The 18,403-nt window shown below is 37.3% G+C and overlaps 2 protein-coding genes across 2 annotated transcripts; one reads left to right on the plus strand and one right to left on the minus strand.

The window, feature by feature from the left end:
• Positions 1 to 4,071: 4,071 nt before the first annotated feature.
• On the plus strand, positions 4,072 to 7,135 carry LOC121979897 (CRM-domain containing factor CFM9, mitochondrial-like). Its single transcript, XM_042531874.1, has 4 exons — positions 4,072 to 4,211; positions 4,313 to 4,586; positions 4,898 to 5,299; positions 5,922 to 7,135. The coding sequence occupies exons 1-4, from the start codon at positions 4,132 to 4,134 to the stop codon at positions 6,567 to 6,569; spliced, it is 1,404 nt and encodes a 467-aa protein (XP_042387808.1). The 5' UTR covers positions 4,072 to 4,131; the 3' UTR covers positions 6,570 to 7,135.
• A 2,088-nt stretch (positions 7,136 to 9,223) lies between these two features.
• LOC121979898 (probable anion transporter 6) lies at positions 9,224 to 12,149 on the minus strand. Its single transcript, XM_042531875.1, has 2 exons — positions 11,893 to 12,149; positions 9,224 to 10,862 (listed from the first exon to the last, which is right to left on the minus strand). The coding sequence occupies exon 2, from the start codon at positions 10,763 to 10,765 to the stop codon at positions 9,434 to 9,436; it is 1,332 nt and encodes a 443-aa protein (XP_042387809.1). The 5' UTR covers positions 10,766 to 10,862; positions 11,893 to 12,149; the 3' UTR covers positions 9,224 to 9,433.
• Between the last annotated feature and the right edge of the window lie 6,254 nt (positions 12,150 to 18,403).

The following is an 18,403-nucleotide window of genomic DNA, read 5'->3' on the forward strand; positions in this document are numbered from 1 at the left end:
ACCCTAAACCCTAAACCCTAAACCCTAAACCCTAAACCCTAAAACCCTAAAACCCTAAACCCTAAACCCTAAACCCTAAACCCTAAACCCTAAGTTTTAATTTTTAAAATAATTTTTAAGTTAAGTTTTAATTTTTTAAATAAAAAATTTAAGTTTTAATTTTTTAAATAAAAAATTTAAGTTTTAATTTTTAAAATAATTTTTAAGGCGAAAATTTTAAGTTTTAATTTTAAAATAATTTTTAAGGAGAAAAATTTAAGTTTAAATTTTTAAAATATATTTTAAGTTAAAAAAAACTTTAACTTTTAATTTTTAAAATAATTTTAAGTTAAAAAAACTTTAAATTTTAATTTTTAAAATAATTTTAAGATGAAATGGACAATATATAGCGTCAGCGCTGAACGCGATAGCAATAATAAGAGACGGCTTTCCCATCACCGTCGTGCCCGCGCCTATGAGCTGCTCGATCCGGCCACGCTGAAGAGCGCCTCTGGCGCCGTCCTTCATCCTCCATTTCAAATAGCAGCAACGCTGTCAAGACTATAGATGCTGAGAAGTCGGAATGTTATTCATCGAAATTTTGGCACAGCATAAGACGTTCTTGTACCGGAACGTTCGTTCTAGCTATTCCATGTCCGTTCCGACGAACCATGCGTTTCACGGAACGGTCATGGTCCGGATATATATATCACTTAATAAAAATTTTTAATTTATGGTTAATTTATTAGTAATTTATCGTATTAAATATTTAATGATATACTAATTATTTAAAGTTGTGTAAAAATATACTAAATAATAATAATAATAGTAAATAATAAATATTATATATATATATATATAATGATAATAATTAAAATTAATTAAAATTTAATCTAATTAAATTTACTTAGAAAAATAATAATAATATAAATATTAGTAAATAAGAAAATGAGTTTATATGATTATATAGATTTTGTTTAGATTTTTTAAAAATTTAAAATGATTTTTTATTATATTATATATTAAAATGATTTTATTTTTAGAAAATAAATTTTATTTATTAAATTATCCGTCTCCTCTCTCTTGTCTCACTTCTCACACGTAGCAACACTAAATTGCCGCCGCCGCCGCCTTCTTCGACAGCGCTCAAGCTTCCCGCTCAGGCCACGCCGGAGCGCCTCCGACGTCATTTTCCGATTCATCAGGAGGTAATCATTTCCGATCCGTTCCGTTCTGTTCTGTTCCGTTCTAGCGTTCTGATCCGTTCTTTTACTGTTATAACGTCCGAGAACGGCATTTCAGAGCAAGCCACGTTATTTACCGGAACTTTGGAACGGCGTTAGACGTTCCCATGCCGGAACGCCAGTTTCGTTCGTTCCACGCCCGTTCCGACGAACCATGTCCTCATTCGACTGATCCAAAACATCTGCGAGCGATTTCTCCTTTTGCAGCAACTGATCCAAAACATCTTCTTCCTCCTCTTCTGATTTGGAGTAATCCACAGCAGTGGTCGCCTCTTGCGAGTTCATCCATCTTCTTCCTTCCCTGTCGTCTGCCCATCGAAGCAGACCTAGGGTTTGGAGCAGGGGACCTTGTCGTGCCAACTTACTGAAACGACGGTCAACATCTCGTTTCTAACTCTCCTTCCTTTCATGTAGCTTCAAATTATTTCGATTCCTCAATCTCTTCGTTGTTGCAATTTTGTGTGTTGAGGGAAGTGATGTGTCGAAGGAGATGTTTGTCTGAGATCAGATCTGAATTAATTATACTTTCTTTTTATTTATATTTTTGGTAGTGTTTGATGTGTGGTATTGCCTGATTTAGGGTCTGGAAGTTGTTCAGGGATTGTTTGACATATACTAGTCAAGATCTGACTTGTAGGCGCGAAGACCAAGAATTTTGAGGTAATTTTGACCTAGATTTGTTTGAGGAAGGCTTTTATCCACTTGTTTCTATGAATCATGGTATTATATGCGCATACATTTCTACTCGGGCTGAAATTTGGTTGTGTTTCATCCTTGGTTTTTATAACCGGTGTTTCAAGTCAATAAATATTATAATTGCTGAGATTCTATATTTGATATGAGTGTTTGGTTGCTTGTGGTTCTACATCTGTCAAACTTAATTGGTCAGTGTTGGTGTATAGATACATGAGTTGTTAGTTTGTCTTTCAAGGAATTGTTGCTGGTTGCAAGGTAGGTTCTTATCGTTATGTTTCAAATCACGGTATTTTTGTGTATCGTAATATATTGCCAACTTGCACAATAATGTTAGATTTCTAGGTGCTGCTTCGTCTACTGGTTATTATAATCATTTAGATGATTTTGAAAAGTGTTTATGTTATCATCATTATCAAACCTTGTTTGCCTAACAATTCAACACTTTATACAAGGCTATAAGTATCACTAGAATTTTAGAAAATCTTTACATCCTCCATAAATTAAAAGTGCTTAATAGGTTAAAATTTGATTTTCATTTTATCAGAGAGAAATGCAATATAATAAGACCATACCTCATTTGTTAGCTCTAATAGTTAGTCATAACATTTGCTGCCAAAATTGTTAACAAGACTTAGAGTTTTTATAATGTATGCAAATCAATTTTTGAGGCCAAGTCCTAATTTTACCGACTTGTAAATATGTGTAAGGAGATTACGTAGGGCTTCAAGTGGAAAAAAATTCTCTTATAATTTTGACAATTTTATAACAAAATTAGGTGCCAAGAAAACTTAGTATACCTTTTTTTTTCATTTTATCTAACCACCTTTTCTCCTGCTAATATTTCATCAAAAAAACATTTGTTTATTTGTCATCACCATGCCTCTTAGCTGCTCTTTATGATTAGGTTTTTCAAAAAAAGAATTCATTTATCCATTAATTTTTTAGATGTCCTAATCAGGAACATGCTTTTCTTGTTTAAGATTGAAGAATCTAAGATTAGTTATGTAAAATATTCAAGGGATCATGATGTTTTAAATTTGATTGTATATAGTACATAGGTATAGGAGACTTTTATAGGTAGAGGATTCTCTTTTCATTTGGCCTATATATTAGTATAGGAGACTCAGACAAAAATATATTGGGCATATTATTAATTATGGCCCATTATCAATTATCTCATGCTATCACGACCATCAATTGGAGTTCGTGATTGAGGTACTTCGGGGACAAGTCTAATCTCCAAAACCCTGGACCGCATGACACCAAGGGAACTTAAAGAACTGAAGTTGCAACTATAGGATCTTACTGTTAGATAAGGGATTCATACGCCCCAGTATTTTCTCGTTGGGAGTTCCCTATCATTTGTTAAAAGAGAAGGATTGATCACTAAGATTGTGTAACGACTATAGACAACTGAATATAGTGATCATCAAAACGAATACCCTTTGCCACGGGTAGAGGGTTTGTTTGATCAACTCAAAGACACTCATGTATACTCTTAGAGTAAAAGATGAGAGGTACCAAAGACAACATTCTGCACACGGTATGAACATCACAAGTTCTTGTAACATAGGTGCCAAATTTTCTTTAGAATATTTAGTATTTCAGTTAACTATTTTGTGTGCTACATTAAATAATCTATTATATTACCTTGAATATCTTCATTCATCTACAATGCCCTCATCAAGCGAGTTTTTGGAACTGGTCATCTATTATTTACGATCTCTTTCTAACATTGTTTTTTGAATGGAGGCATCTAACATTTTTTATCACCAGATTGGAGGTTGTCATAATTCTTTTAATTCTCAGTTCAATGTGAATACAAATTGTCAATAAAAATCCTTTTTACTGAAAGCTACTTCTCATTTTAACCCTAAGTTTTGTATGCACAACTCTACTATGGTGGCACCTGTGGATAGGAGAAGATGCTTAGCCACTTTTTTCTCTTTCTTATGCTTCTTCTACTATACTTTCTATTACTCCTCTTCTCCTTTCCCTAGCTTCTCGATGAGAATGTCGCTAATAGTTCTTGGCTTTTGGTGTTTTTTGATACTTGAGAGGAAACATCTACTGCACCTAGTCTTGAACAGCATTTAGGATTGTCTTTCTGTCCTTAATTTTCTGATCTCGGAACTTTAACTATGGTGTTATCTAGGTGTATGATATTTGCTTTGTGGAAAAGCCAACAAATATTCATCCTTTATTTAGTTGAATGATATTCATCTCCAACATGCGGGCTCTCAGAAACTTACAAAGACACTGCTGGAAAAGTGCTTTACTTCTCGGAAAGAGGTGGGCAAATAACTGGTCTTAAAATTGTTTATTATTTAGCGGGTCTATTGACAGGGCTTTCTCATTTCTGAAATCTGAGTTTGTGTATATGTTGCTGACAGGTGTTATTCACATGGGATTACATGCTTGAAAACGTGGCCGAATAATGTGCACTCAGTGCTGCCTAGAGAAGTTTATTGTAATTCTATCAACCAGTTGGGTTCAACTTCTGGGCATCGATTTATGTTGACAACAAGAGGAAGAAGCATGCGGAGCAAGGTGGAGAAGAGAATGCGAAGAGTAACAGGAAAAACTTTAAAAGAGATCAGACGTGCAAAAAAAATAAGAAAGAAGTTAATGACAGAAGAGGAAAGGCTACTATACAACTTACGTAGAGTAAGGATTCTAAAATTCTGCGGGTCATTCTCTCAATAAACAGTTATTGATTTGTCCTGCCTTTTCTCTATAATGTTCTTTGATTGATTTGAGGATTGACAATTTTGATCATCTTTTCCAATATCATTCCTTTCTCAACTAGTAACATTGCATACTCTTCGCCTTGCATCATTACTAGGTAGATAAGTGGTTCTAGTACCAATAAGTATTTCTGTATAAAGGGATTTGACATTTATCATAAATTTTTACTTAAAATTTCCAAACTATAGTTGCTTGTTTGTACTGACTTAACTAATATAATTATTATGTAGGCCAAGAAAAAGGTGGGATTGCTTCTTCAAAAGCTCAAAAAATATGAATTGCCAGAGTTACCACCTCCTCGGCATGATCCTGAGCTTCTTACTCTTGAGCAGCTTCAGGCTTATAAGAAGATAGGTTTCAGAAATAGAAATTATGTTCCTGTTGGAGTTCGTGGGGTCTTTGGAGGAGTAGTTCAAAACATGCATCTCCATTGGAAGTTTCATGAGACTGTGCAAGTTTGTTGTGACAATTTTCCTAGGGAAAAAATCAAAGAAATGGCAACCATGATAGCAAGATTAAGTGGCGGCATTGTTGTTAATATACACGATGTGAAAACCATTATTATGTTTCGTGGACGAAATTACAGACAACCAAAGAATCTGATACCAATCAACACCCTGACTAAAAGGAAGGTACATCATGTCTCATCCACTAACTATATGCTGCAAGTGTGAAAATCAACTGATTTCATGACAGAATTTTAATCCAAATGCTTGGGGTTCATGTGAACTTGTTTACATGTTTATAACTAGAAGTTCGTGGTTTAAAAATTCCATAAGTGTTTTCTTTAGTTCTACTTTGTGCATATCCATAAATTTTGTTATTTCAAATTCTAGATTTACCTAGAATGTTCATGTTCATGGGAAGAGTTGAACTAGCATACAAGAACTCTCATACTTGTCAAGGCATTGCATTTGCACTTTAGATTTTCATGCCATTTCAACCGCCACTTGTTGCAAAGGGTGCCTTTTCTCACTATTATTGGGATAAATTAGTGCATAGTGATCCTTTTAAATGATCACAGTTGTTCCCTTGCTTTTTGCTCTAGTCTGTTTCACTTTTTTTTTTTCTGACAGATAAATTCTACTTCAAAGTAGTTTGTTATGTGTCATGAAGGATAATGTTCATAACATTGATGTGTAAACTGCTAATGCTACCTTAAATTACACATGATCTATTGTGTAATCTGTCATTCCATTGATTTTACCGTAGCTATGGTGTCAAGAGTCTTTTTTTTGTCTTGTCATATTGTAGGCCCTATTCAAAGCCAGATTTGAGCAGGCTCTTGAATCTCAAAAGTTGAACATCAAAAAAATTGAGCAAGAGCTAAGACGCAAGGGTGTCAATCCAGAGGACCCAATTGCCATGGCTAGCATTCAGAGAATTGCTACTACATTTTTTAGGGCTATTGATGAGAAACAAGGGACTCCATATATATTCCATGGGGATAAACCATCCACAGCAGAAATTGTTGATAATCTAGATGAGTCTATTGATGTACCTTCTGAGGACAGTGACCAGGAGGAACTTGACCGCTTTATTCGAGAGATTGAAGATGCTGCAGACAAAGAGTGGGAAGAGGAGGAAGCGGTAGAGAAAGAGGAACTTTCAAGAATTAGGTATTGGGGAAAAGATGACATGGGTCGGTCCAGCAGGGCACCAAATTGGAGAAGTGATAATTCAGAAGATGAGGATAGGGCTCATGTAAGGCGTTGGAATGGTACTTCTACTGGATTGGGAAATACAGAGAGGAAAAATTGGGATAGTGACAATGACATGTCCACAGCTTCAGAAGACGAGTGGGATTATGATGACAAAGTGAGTGATGCTACAATTGATGTTGATATAGACATAACTCCTATAGTAAAGACGGGACTCGAGAAAGAGAGACAAATAAAATAAAACAGAGAAAAAGCAGGGCTGCCCCAAAGGAATATTTGAGAGATAGAGCTAGTGTTGAAACCAGATGGAGAGAACATGAAGATATCAGCCTAGATGGTGATGTTTTGGGAGATTCAGAAGATGCGGTTGGGGAATCAGAAGATGAGGACGGACACAATTTTGTGGAATCAACAATGGGCCCTTATGATTATCTCAGCAATGAAGATTCAGAAGACAACGATAGCGGGAGTAGACAGAAGATAGATGCGCCTGATGAGAAAAAGGGTGATGAAAGTTGGGATAGTGATTAATCAATTAGGTGCCAACCTGCAACTCATTTTATATGCAGGTGAATGGAAGTAGCAATTGAAAATTGAAATAGAAAAGATATGTCCTCTATCTAGTCTCTAAGCTATAATTTCTGGAATTTTCTTGATTTATTTGGTGTGCCAATTTTGAAGAAGAGGAAGATCAAAGGGTGAGTGAGCATTCTGTTTCCTCCTTGCTTTCTGGAATATTCTTTTTCATTCTCGTCTTTCTTATGTCTTGCAATCTATACTCAACTTCCTTCATTGTAGGCCTTTCCACACCTTTCAAACTAAGACATATTTTTATCAAACTACTTATTTCAAAAAGCTCTTGCTCGGTTCCTTCTTGCAAAATACAATCTTCTACGAGATCAAAGAGCTTCTTCTCTCTTATTGTTTGATGAAAATTCATCGTTAGGTTTTGTGGTAACCCAGCATTGGTTAAGTAAATGGGTTTCTTTCCTGTTAAATCTCAAGAAGAATAACTCCAAAGCTATAGACATCACTTTTCTCGGTCAACTGACCCGTTTGATAATACTCCGGATCTAAGTATCCAAAGGTACCTTGAATTGCAGTATGTGAGTTTTAATCAAGAGGAATAAATCTTGATGTTCCAAAGTTTGATACTTTTGCCCTTAAAGTATCATCTAAAAGAATATTTGATGACTTGACGTCCCTATGAAAAATTGATATAGAAGTGTAGATAGACAAGTGCTCGTGCAAATTCTGTGGCAATTCTGAGACGATCATCCAATGATAATTTAGACTCACCTTGTAAAACATGAAGTTGAAAGGGCTCCATTAGAGATAAACTCATAAATTAACAAAGGAATTGCAGTTTCTAGGCAACATCCAAACTACTAACTATATTTCTATGATTGATTTGAGAAAGAATAGCAACCTCATTAATGAATTGGTCAATCTCACTCTTTTTAATAGTTTTTGATTTTTTAATGGCAACCATTTTTTGATCTGATAGAATTCCTTTGTAAATTGTTCCATGTCCTCCCCTTCTAACTATTCGAGTTTTATCAAAATTATTTGTTGCCTTTTCTATTTCTTCCAAAGAAAATATATTTGTTCTCTCCTCAAGATGTTTGTTTGTGGAGATTAGTTGTTGAAGCAATAAACCATGATTTTGATGGAAGTTCCTTTGTCTCATCTTCTTTTGATTCTTTTCCTTCCATTTCCTACTTAGGACGACCAATATAATGCATATGAGCAAGAGGCCTATTCCAATGCTTGCACCAACAAGGATTCCTGCAAAACATACCAATATAAACTTGAAAACCCTTATGCCACCTATAATTAATAGGTTATTTCTTAATTTACTTAGCTAAGGTCTTACCTAATAAAAGATTTTTGTTTTTGTTAGAGATTGAAAAGGATCTCCTGATGTTCTCGGAAGACATGTGCAATTGAAATCACCTTATGTATTTATGCAAATTCCTTTACATTTTACAATTATACAAAGAAGAGTTGCATTCGTCCACAAAGCTTGTCATTATTTCTCAAGTCTAATTTATATAGTACAAAACATGCATTGATGTAAAAGAAATGTTTGAAATTGAATGCAAGAAAGATTAATATAGAAAAGCAAGTTTAAATAGTACTAAGACTATATATATATTGAACAAGCAAGCTCTTTCCTCCTTAATTTTATTATAATCATTATCTAATTTTTTTTTTCTTTCATAAGCTTAATTCACCGTATCTTGGAAAGAGTGAGAAAGAGTAGGATACATGGGAAGGTGGCAGAGCCTTTTGCAGCATCCTTGCAAGAATGGTAGGATACTTTGTTTCGTCATTAGAGATTTTCTGATCATACATGAGAATGTAATATTGAATGTATTGCTTTTGATCATGAGATATTGAATTTCATTGAGTGGCATAAACTGACTGACAAGTGAAATCTGGTTAGATATCAAACTATCAAAGTTAACATTGCAGCGTGTAGTTGGTAGTCAAACATATTGTGTACAAGCATCTATGGTTCTTATGGTGGGATCAACGATTGCGAAAGTAGCATCTATGATTTAGAAAGGTTATAATTCTTTACTCACTCTATCAAAAGGGTGAGGTAAATTCTTAAGATTAATCAAGATGGTGTTGATGAACTGTGCATTTACATTCAATATGGCGTGTGGCGATTATATATATAGATATGCCTCTTCTCCATCTTAAAATACCTTAGATAGTGTCATTCTCATGTAGTAAAAGGTCATATGCTAACCTTGAACGCCCCATATAGTCAATCCTACAGTCATGTAGAGAGATAAATCACATGGGATTTTGCTCTTGACACAGTGACCCTGCATGGAGAAGGTCAGCCCCCCTTGACACAGTGCTCTTGACACAGCGACCCACTTGGAGAACGTCAGGAAGCAGACGAGCTAAGCATTTCACTATTAGGAATTGGCCAAAAATCACATGTGGCATTAGATATTGTTATTCTCAACAACAGCATTGGAGGATCGCAGTCAATCGTATGCATAAGTAAGATTAAATCCAACAACGTCAAATGGTAATAAGAGTGTGAGTGTCCATGGACCAACAAACATGTCGAGGGAGGGTTAGTTACTCAAAAATCTTTTCACCTGTTGCGAATAGTAAAAAAAAGAAAGAACTAAATATGCAGAGATAGGCTGGGATCAAGAAGACATTTTTCCAACATTCTATGCTTGTAAGATCCATATCAGCTGACTTTGCGGCCTCCAAGATCCTTCCGGTGAGCCCGACGCCAACGATACCAGCTAAGGTCCCGGCGGTATTCGAAACTCCCATAACAATTCCTGCATATCGCGGAGCCACGTCCATGTGATTTACAGCGAACCCGGCTCTTCCAAGTGCTAAGAATCCAAGAGAAATCGAAGAGCAAATGACAGTCCAGGAGGGATTCCTGAATAGTGGAATGGCCATTAGAGCAAGAGCTGCAATGACAAAGCCGATGGTGTTGAGAAGCTTCCGAGTCTTGGTCACTGATAAGAACCTTCTTGTGATTAAGTGATCAGCTAAAATCCCTCCTGTGTTTGAGAAGATGAACATGTTGAAGTAAGGAATCATCTTAGAAGATCCCATGTCCTGAAGACTGAGCTGAAGGCCGAGTTCAAAGTACGTTGGCAACCAGTTCATTAGTACGTACAGTGCGTAGTGAAAGGTGAAGTTGTTTACCACGATTGCCCAAATCGGTAAGTTGAAAATTATCTTCTTCCAAGGAATTTTAGTGAAGCGCCTCAGGTTTCCAGCACTTGGGATTTTCTTTTCTCTTGAAACAGGCAAGTTGTGCTCTCCGAAACCTGCAGCAGCAGCTTTGGGATGTTCGGAACGAACTGGATCACTAGAAAACCTAAACCAGAGAAATGACCACATGATACCCAGAGCTGATTCAACCATGAAAACTGACTGAGGTCCCTTGTATTTTACCAGACTTGGCAACACAAGCATACCACCAGCTGCTCCTAGGTACATCCCGGATGTCGTAAGAGAAACAGAACGCGAGCGCTCATGGGGAGGGACCCATTGTGCTAGAATTGTGTGAATGGAGGGGAATATAAAGCCTTGTGCCACACCTACAAGGAAGCGGGCAACAACCATCATATTCACTTTGCCGGCATCTAGTGGAGCAAATGCACATGTTAGCGACCACAGCAAAAACGAAAACAGCAGAACTCGTCGTCCTCCAACATATTGTGCAGCCAAACCCCCAGGCACTTGTGACACAATATATCCATAGTAGAATACCGAAAGTATTAGACCCTTGCTCGATTGATTCACACCAATGCTATCTGCAGCCGCTGTGTACGCAATTGAAAATCCTATTCGCTCTAGATAGCACACACTTGTGCAGATAAAGGTTAATAAAATGATACTGTACCGCTTTGGAAATATCATCTTCTTCAACAGTTCCATTAGTTTATATCATGGAGTATATGCGCATGTATTCAAATTTAACTCCTTGTGTCATTATTGTTCTTCAACAAAGATAATCCTGCACTCTTCTCTCACTCTGCATGATTTGGGAATATTGGCTCAACAAGTATAGGATTACAACGAACCAAGCATGCTATATAAAAGCAATACAAGGGAAGCAGATCTGAACTCTCTAAGCATGTTATAAAACAAAGCAAAGGAAAGCAAATATGAACTTTCTAAACATGCTATAAAATAGAGCAAAAGAAAGCAACTTTGAGCTTACTAATCATGCTATAAAATAGAGCAAAAGAAAGCAACTTTGAGCTTACTAATCATGCTATAAAATGGAGCAAAAGAAAGCAACTTTGAGCTTACTAATCATGCTATAAAATAGAGCAAAAGAAAGCAACTTTGCTGGAATTTATGGCAGCAGGTAGACCTACCTGGATACAACATTTAAGAGCTAAAGGCATGCTTAAAACACAACCACAGGCTGGAATTAGGGGCTGTTCGGCTTAACAATGAATTCGAAACAGAAATTCTATGCAAGAAATGCTCTAATCTACATGGTATAAAGAGCTAACAACATAGGCAGAACATGCTATTACTTAACTGCATAAGGAAATTAATAGCATAAGCAAGAAATGCTACAATCTACCCGGTATAAGGGAACTAATAGCACAAGACAGCTACATATCAAACCCTAAACCCTTCCCCTCTTGTATCCTTAATGAACTCACGGCAGCAACCATGAACTGGCAATCTGTACGGTATGATCCAAAACAAAGGAAGAAATTAAAACTCCAACTTGAGCTTAAAATCTGTTCATACTCGGAACATTAATTAGGACATCCAAAAACTACACCTAATACTTCATATTCTTCCCTTATGACTCACGGCAGAGAGCCCAAAAGGACCAAAAATCTCTACAACATGCTTTGAATTCAAAATGAACAAAGAACCCGATTTCTCAATCTTAACATGCTGTGCTCGTATAAAGGAGAGGTCGAACTTGCTGTGCAGCCAAATACTAAGAGTCTAGGGTTCATGCTAGGCCTCGGAAGCAAAGGAAGAATCAAAAAGGAAACCCGAAACAACTCCTACCGCAGGTGAGTAGTACTTACTTCGCTGTTCTTGGACTTACAACTGAAGAGGGCAGCTAGGGCTTCGGGAGAAGCTTGAGATCTCGGCTCTTCTTCACGTTTCCGAGCTCCCCTCGTCGAGATGGTCACGCACGGTTGAAGACCGGCCGGAAAAAGACCTTTCGCCGGCGCCAGAGACAAAGCTAGGGCTTCGTCGTCTTCGTTTTCGCCCAAATAGCAGCGACGCCGCGCCGTCGCGTGAGAAGAGAAGAGGAATCGGGAGTTTTTAGGTCACGGGAGAAACTTGGGTTCTCTTCTAGTGTTTTTTTTTTCATCTAAGTAGTGCTTAAGTATTTGTTGCTGTCCATCCGATTAGCACAGACCGCTAGCCCAGTTGGTCAGCCGACTTTTAACCGAAGTCACAGGTCTCGGCTTCGATCCCTCAGCCGGGCTCATTTTTTTCCCATCTAATTTAAATGTTCCAACTATAGATTAAATAAATCCGCTTCCCTTCGTAATCACAAAACCACCGTAGACCAGTTGGTTCTGGGTTCGGCTGCAGTTTGGCTCGGGTTGTGGTCGTGGGTTCGAATTCTAGTGGCAACCATTTACCTTCCTATTTATTCTTCTCTTTTCTAACTACTCTTTAAATAAATTTTTTCTCCTTTTTTAACGATTGCTGGATTAGTTGGTTAATCGAATCCTTAACCTGAGGTCTCCGGTTCAAATCTCAACTTGAATATTTTTTTGTCAAATTTTTTTTCACTTAGTAAAAATACCAAACGATCTTCAAAAATTACATAAAAATACTCTAAAATTTTCTAAAAATCTCTAGAATATTTTTAAAGCATTTCCAGGTATTTTTGAGGACATTTAGGACTCGAAATAGGAAAAATTAGGTCGTTATAATCCCCCATACCTTATAAAAAGTTCGTCCTCGAACTTAGAATAGCTCTGGATATTTCTGTCTCATACTGTCCTCCCGCTCCCAAGTGACTTCCTCGTGCTTCTGGTTCTACTAGATAACCTTCACTAGTGGTATTTCTTTATTTTTTAGTCTCTTGACTGCTCTGTCCACTATCTGTGTAGGTCTGCTCTCATAACAAAGATCCTCTTGGATCTGCACTGACTGAGGCTGAATCACTTGGCTCGGGTCATGGAGACACTTCTTTAGCATGGAGACATGAAATACATTGTGTGTTGCTGACATGTCTTGTGGTAAGTCCAGCCTGTAAGCTACTTTCCCAATCCTCTCTATGATCAGGTTGTTGGATCGAGACCGCGGGGGGGGGGGGGGGAATAGCGCTCGTGGCTAAATTTTACGTTTATCGGAATCGTGAAAATATCGGAGTTAAAACACGCAGCGGAAAGTAAACAAACACACAGAAAGACAAGCTATTTACTTCGTTCGGAGCCTAAGGCGACTCCTACTCGAAGGCCCGCGATCCTTGATCGCTTCCGGTGGGCAACAACTATAAGCTCGATAGAAATTACAAATTACAATTAAAGTATTGAAATAACTTTTGTACCGACAACTTAAGAAAGAAGAAAATTAGAGCTCCGGGTCGTCGGAATGTCGCAGCAGCACTTCGGAATGACTTTGTTAGCAGCACGTTGAAGAAGGAAAGCCTGGAACTTGATTTCTTGAAGTGCTGGTCGAAACCCCCTTATAAAAGGTGTTCAAGGCGCCTTGAAGGCTGTTCAAGGCGCCTCCATGCCGTGGATCAGATGTTTAAGGCGCCTTATGGCCTGCTCAAGGCGCCTTCCAAGGCGCCTTATACCCTCACCAAGGCGCCTCCAATGAAGCTTCGTAGCCAGGTCAGCTTTTGCACCCGAGGCGCCTCCAAGCTCCATGGAGGCGCCTCGGACACTGTTCATCCGAGGCAAATGTAACGACCACCCTTCTTACTTCTATTACTACTCTCTAAGAGTGACCGTTACTTAACTACTAACTCTACTTAACCAGTACGCTACTTAACTACGAGAAATCCCTACCGAAAAATTTCGGCAAAATCTCCCCTGTACCGGTGACCAAATCAACAATACAAACAAACTATACTCAGCCACAGGCGGCTGGAACATATATTTTCACAACCACGCAGTAAATAAAAATAACAATAACTCAAAGGAAACTATTCTAGCAATGGTAAACAAGTATATAACTCCAACAATAGACATAACAAGCTACAAATGCGGAATAAACTTAATTACAATCTTAACTCATAATAACATTTAAAGAAAACTAAAAGAACTCTAAACAGAAAAAGTCTTAACAATTCCTTAATAAACTCTTGATCTCCCCATAGTCCAGCCATCACACACCTTCATCACCACCACCTTGTCGCCTTCCTTGCTAAATCTTTTCCTTTCCTTCATCTGCAGTAGGAGAAAGTGCAGTCTATAAGCATAAAGCTTAGTGAGCGCTATCTAACTCACAAAAACTCGATATGCATGTATACAAATAAAAACATGCTAAAACTGAATGCTAACATGTAAAGCTACTCATGCTCATAAATAGCAAAGAAATCAGCTAACAGAAAAGATAACATGTATAACTACTCATGCTCATAAATAGCAAAGACATCATACTAACTGATATACTAAACATGTGTAGCTAATCCTGCTCATAAGCTAATAAAGAAAGCAAACTAACTGGAATGCTAACATATAAAGCAAAACATGCTCATCAACTAGCAAATAAATAACATGTAAGAAACTAAATATGTAAAAGTTGCTAACATAAAAGAAAGCTAAACTTGCTGATCTTTAAAACAAAGTGAAACTTACTTCTTTTACTCTAAACTTATTCTTTTATTTCACTTGTTTAAAATTTATACTTTAATACTTGAAAATAATAATCAACTTCTCTTGGGCCCAGGCTTAGTACCATTTATGCGCGTTCCCTAATAGGTTGGGGTAGCGAGCCGTCAATCCTAAAAGAGCAGACCTTGGTCTACCAGGGCCAAGACCTTGGACTTGAACACCTGGATTTGTTTAACGACAACCTTGGAAGTCGGGTACTAGCCACTTCTTAAAAGTAAAATACTTATTATCTTAATTACTTCTTTAAATGCCTTGGCATATTAATAAGCACCTTGTGTGCTAAAATCCCTAAAGTCTTGACTTTGGGATCTACTTAAGGCCTTGGCCTTTTTCTTTCTTTTCTTTACTCATACTTCTCATACTCCTTGATTAAAGCTTATTAAAATCCTATAGATATATCTATCAAGTGTAGAATTACAACCAACCAAGCATGCTATATAAAAATAACATAAGGGAAACAGATCTGAACTCTCTAAGCATGTTATAAAACAAAGCAAAGGAAAGCAAATCTGAACTTACTAATCATGCTATAAAATAGAGCAAAAGAAAGCAACTTTGAACTTACTAATCATGCTTTAAAATAGTACAAAAGAGAGCAACTTTAAGCTTCCTAAACATGTTGCAAAATAGGACAAAAGAATGCAACTTAAAACTAGAAAATCTGTTTATGTACATCTATTGCTACACAAACAGAAATGCAAATAAAGAAAGGTTGTTCTAGGCCCTAAAGGAAATTGTTCTTGCTTGCGAATATGCGATAAAAGAGAAACTGTTCTAAGCTCTAAACAGAGCTGTTCATGCTTGCAGAAATGCAAATAAAACTAGTATGCTAAGATTGAGATGCTAATTAAGGTAACAAAGAAATCTATGTTTGAAAAGATAACTATAAGGGATGTTCTTCTTTTTTTTTATATTTGCAGCAAACCAAGAATCTAAAATCTGAAGTGCTACACCACAAAACTAAACTACATGCCCCACTTAAAACTAATAGCAAGTAAAAATCTGCATATGCTCACAACAGCTAAGGAAAACCAAAACAAAGGAGTCAACGCTGCACCACCAAAGGAAACTCTATACAGCAACTAAAAACAAATCTGCACAACATGTTCTCCTTCTTGTTATAGTACGTACCTTTCCTATCAGATTTTGCTTGATCTATAGACTTGTTACATGTTCATTACGTGCAAAAATGCTCTGATCCCTTCTTTTATAAAACTTCATATGTACTTAACTCAAAGCCGAACCACTCATCTTGATTTCATATGTTCCAAAAGCAAAGGAAGAGGGCTAAATCCCTAGAAACTAAATTCTGTACACTATGTTCCGAAAGCAAGGGAGAAGAACCAAATCCTTAGCATCAAATTTTACTGAAAATCCATAATAACACCACCAATCCACAACTCTACTTACCATGATTCAACCAACCAGTAGTGTAAGGGAAACTTTAGGATTGAAATACCAAAGCCTAACAACCCACGGTTGCAACACCCATGAGCCCGATTCTGTGAACACAACTCTATCTCAAGGAGGCCATGAAAACACCAAAGCCGAAACATTTCATCCAAATTCACAACACAGAGATCACAGGCAGCATGATCCGAAAACAGAGTAAGCAAGGAAACTTATGCAAAGCTTCGGAAACAAAGAAAATAACAAGAAATAAACCTCGGAGCTATCCTACTGCAGGTGAGTAGCAACTCACCTTTGCTTTTGGAACTTACAACCGGAGAAAAGAACTCCAAAACTTCTAGGTTTCGGGTGAAGATGAAGATCTCGGTGATTCCCTCCTTTCCGCGTGTTCTCCTTGACGAGGAGAGCTCGGACTTGTGAAGAATCCGCGGAGAAGGGAGCTCGCCGGCCGCCGGAAAACAATCCCTAGCCGCTGCTGCGTTTCCGCCCGAGAGAGAAGGCGCCGTCGCGAGGGAGGAGGAAAGGTTCGGTGAGAAACTTTTAGGGTTCGGGAAACTTAAACCCCTTTTTTATAACTAGGATTTTTATTAGTTACCATACCTTAAATATATTTATTCCCATATTTAGTTAACAAAACAAGCTTAGCTCGATTGGTCGGGCCGGTTGAGCTTGGGTCCGAGGAGTTGGGTTCGAAACCTAGCTTCTACAACTTTTTTTTTTTTAACTTTCTCCTCTCGGTAAAAATACCAAACGAAATCCAAAAATTGCATAAAAATACTCTAAAAATTCCTAAAAATATCTAGAATATTTTAAAAGCATTTCCAAATATTTTTATGGACATTTGGAACTCGAAATAGGAAAAATTGGGTCGTTACAACAAATCTTCGTTATTTTGTACCTGCAAGACATGTTAGTCCCAAACAACACCTGCACCACAAAGTTAATACAAAATAATAGTATGAATATGAAGTAATGACACTCTCCGGACTGTCCGGGTCTGACTTCAGATTTCCAACCGGAAACCCTAGGTCGACCCGACGCCTACTGTTCCCTCTACGGGGAACGCGTCCTCACCTCCTCCACTCAGGAGATTTACCTGATACCAGTCCGGTCCTCCAGACTGGACTTTCCGCCTAGGGTTACCATCCCCTAGGACCTAGGGTTACCGCCCCCTAGGGTTTTTCTCCACCTAGGGTTACCACCCCCTAGGACCTAAGGTTGCCGCCCCTTAGGGTTTTCTTCCACCTAGGGTTACCGCCCCCTAAGACCTAAGGTTGTCGCCCCTTAGGGTTTTCCTCCACCTAAGGTTACCGCCCCTAGGACCTAAGGTTGCCCCCCCTTAGGATTTTCCTTCACCTAGGGTTACCGCCCCCTAGGACCTAAGGTTACCCCCCCCTTAGGATTTTCCTTCACCTAGGGTTACCACCCCCTAGGACCTAAGGTTACCCCCCCCTTAGGATTTTCCCTGCCTAACTGCAGTTAGGACTTTCCTGAAACCTTATGTAACCACGTTAGATAACAAGGAATCTTAACTTTGAATCCCTTTGCCATTATCAAAACTGAGGTTCGATCGTCGGATGCTTACTGTACCAACAATCTCCCCCTTTTTGATTATGGCAACCAAAATTCAAAGTTAAGTAAAAATGCAATAGAGATGCGCATAAATAAGCACAGGCATAAATAAAGCATAGGCACATTCACAACAAAATTTTCATTTTAATTTTCTTTTAATTTATAATTTTCTTTGAATTTCTTCCTACTCTCCCCCCTTTGCCATATATCAAAATACCCAAGAGAGTGAAGAAAATCTAGGCCTTAGCTTAACTTTCAAAGATAATTTTCAATCTTATCTTTCAAAGAGAAAAATAGAGGGTTAAGCATACTTTTGTAAGACTTTTAGCTAGGTGAAATCATAATTTTGAAAGCAAAATTCTTCCTTTAGTTTGAGAGATACTTTTAGCTGAGATAAAGTTATTTTGTCTTTAAATAGTAACTTAGCAAATTTTTGTGATATCAAAAAGATTTAGTTTTTCAAAAAAAATTGTTTTGATGAAATTTTGAGAATGCTTTGGAAAATACTTAGTATTTTCAGCAGAACTTGAAAACAATTGCTTTGAGAGACACTTAGCTAATTTTTTTTTTTTGTTTTAAACACTTTAAAAAGTACTTAGTTAAATGTTTTTGAAAAAAATATTTAGCTAACTTTGAAAATACTTAGCTATGTTTTCAGCTTAAAAATGATTGCGTTGAGAAAATATCTTGCCAAGATGATTTAAAAGTTAGGTCATAAATAATTTTAATTTTAAAGTTAAGTTAAAAA

Source organism: Zingiber officinale, chromosome 5A (assembly GCF_018446385.1).
Source record: "Zingiber officinale cultivar Zhangliang chromosome 5A, Zo_v1.1, whole genome shotgun sequence".
Classification (NCBI taxonomy): domain Eukaryota; kingdom Viridiplantae; phylum Streptophyta; class Magnoliopsida; order Zingiberales; family Zingiberaceae; genus Zingiber; species Zingiber officinale.

Excerpts from the sequence above, each read along its gene's own strand:
- LOC121979897 (XM_042531874.1), top strand. The coding sequence starts at position 4,132 with ATGATATTCATCTCCAACATGCGGGCTCTCAGAAACTTACAAAGACAC. Across the intron at positions 4,587-4,897 it reads TACTATACAACTTACGTAGA|GCCAAGAAAAAGGTGGGATT; the intron begins GTAAGGATTCTA and ends ATTATTATGTAG. Across the intron at positions 5,300-5,921 it reads ACACCCTGACTAAAAGGAAG|GCCCTATTCAAAGCCAGATT; the intron begins GTACATCATGTC and ends GTCATATTGTAG.
- LOC121979898 (XM_042531875.1), bottom strand. The coding sequence starts at position 10,765 with ATGGAACTGTTGAAGAAGATGATATTTCCAAAGCGGTACAGTATCATT.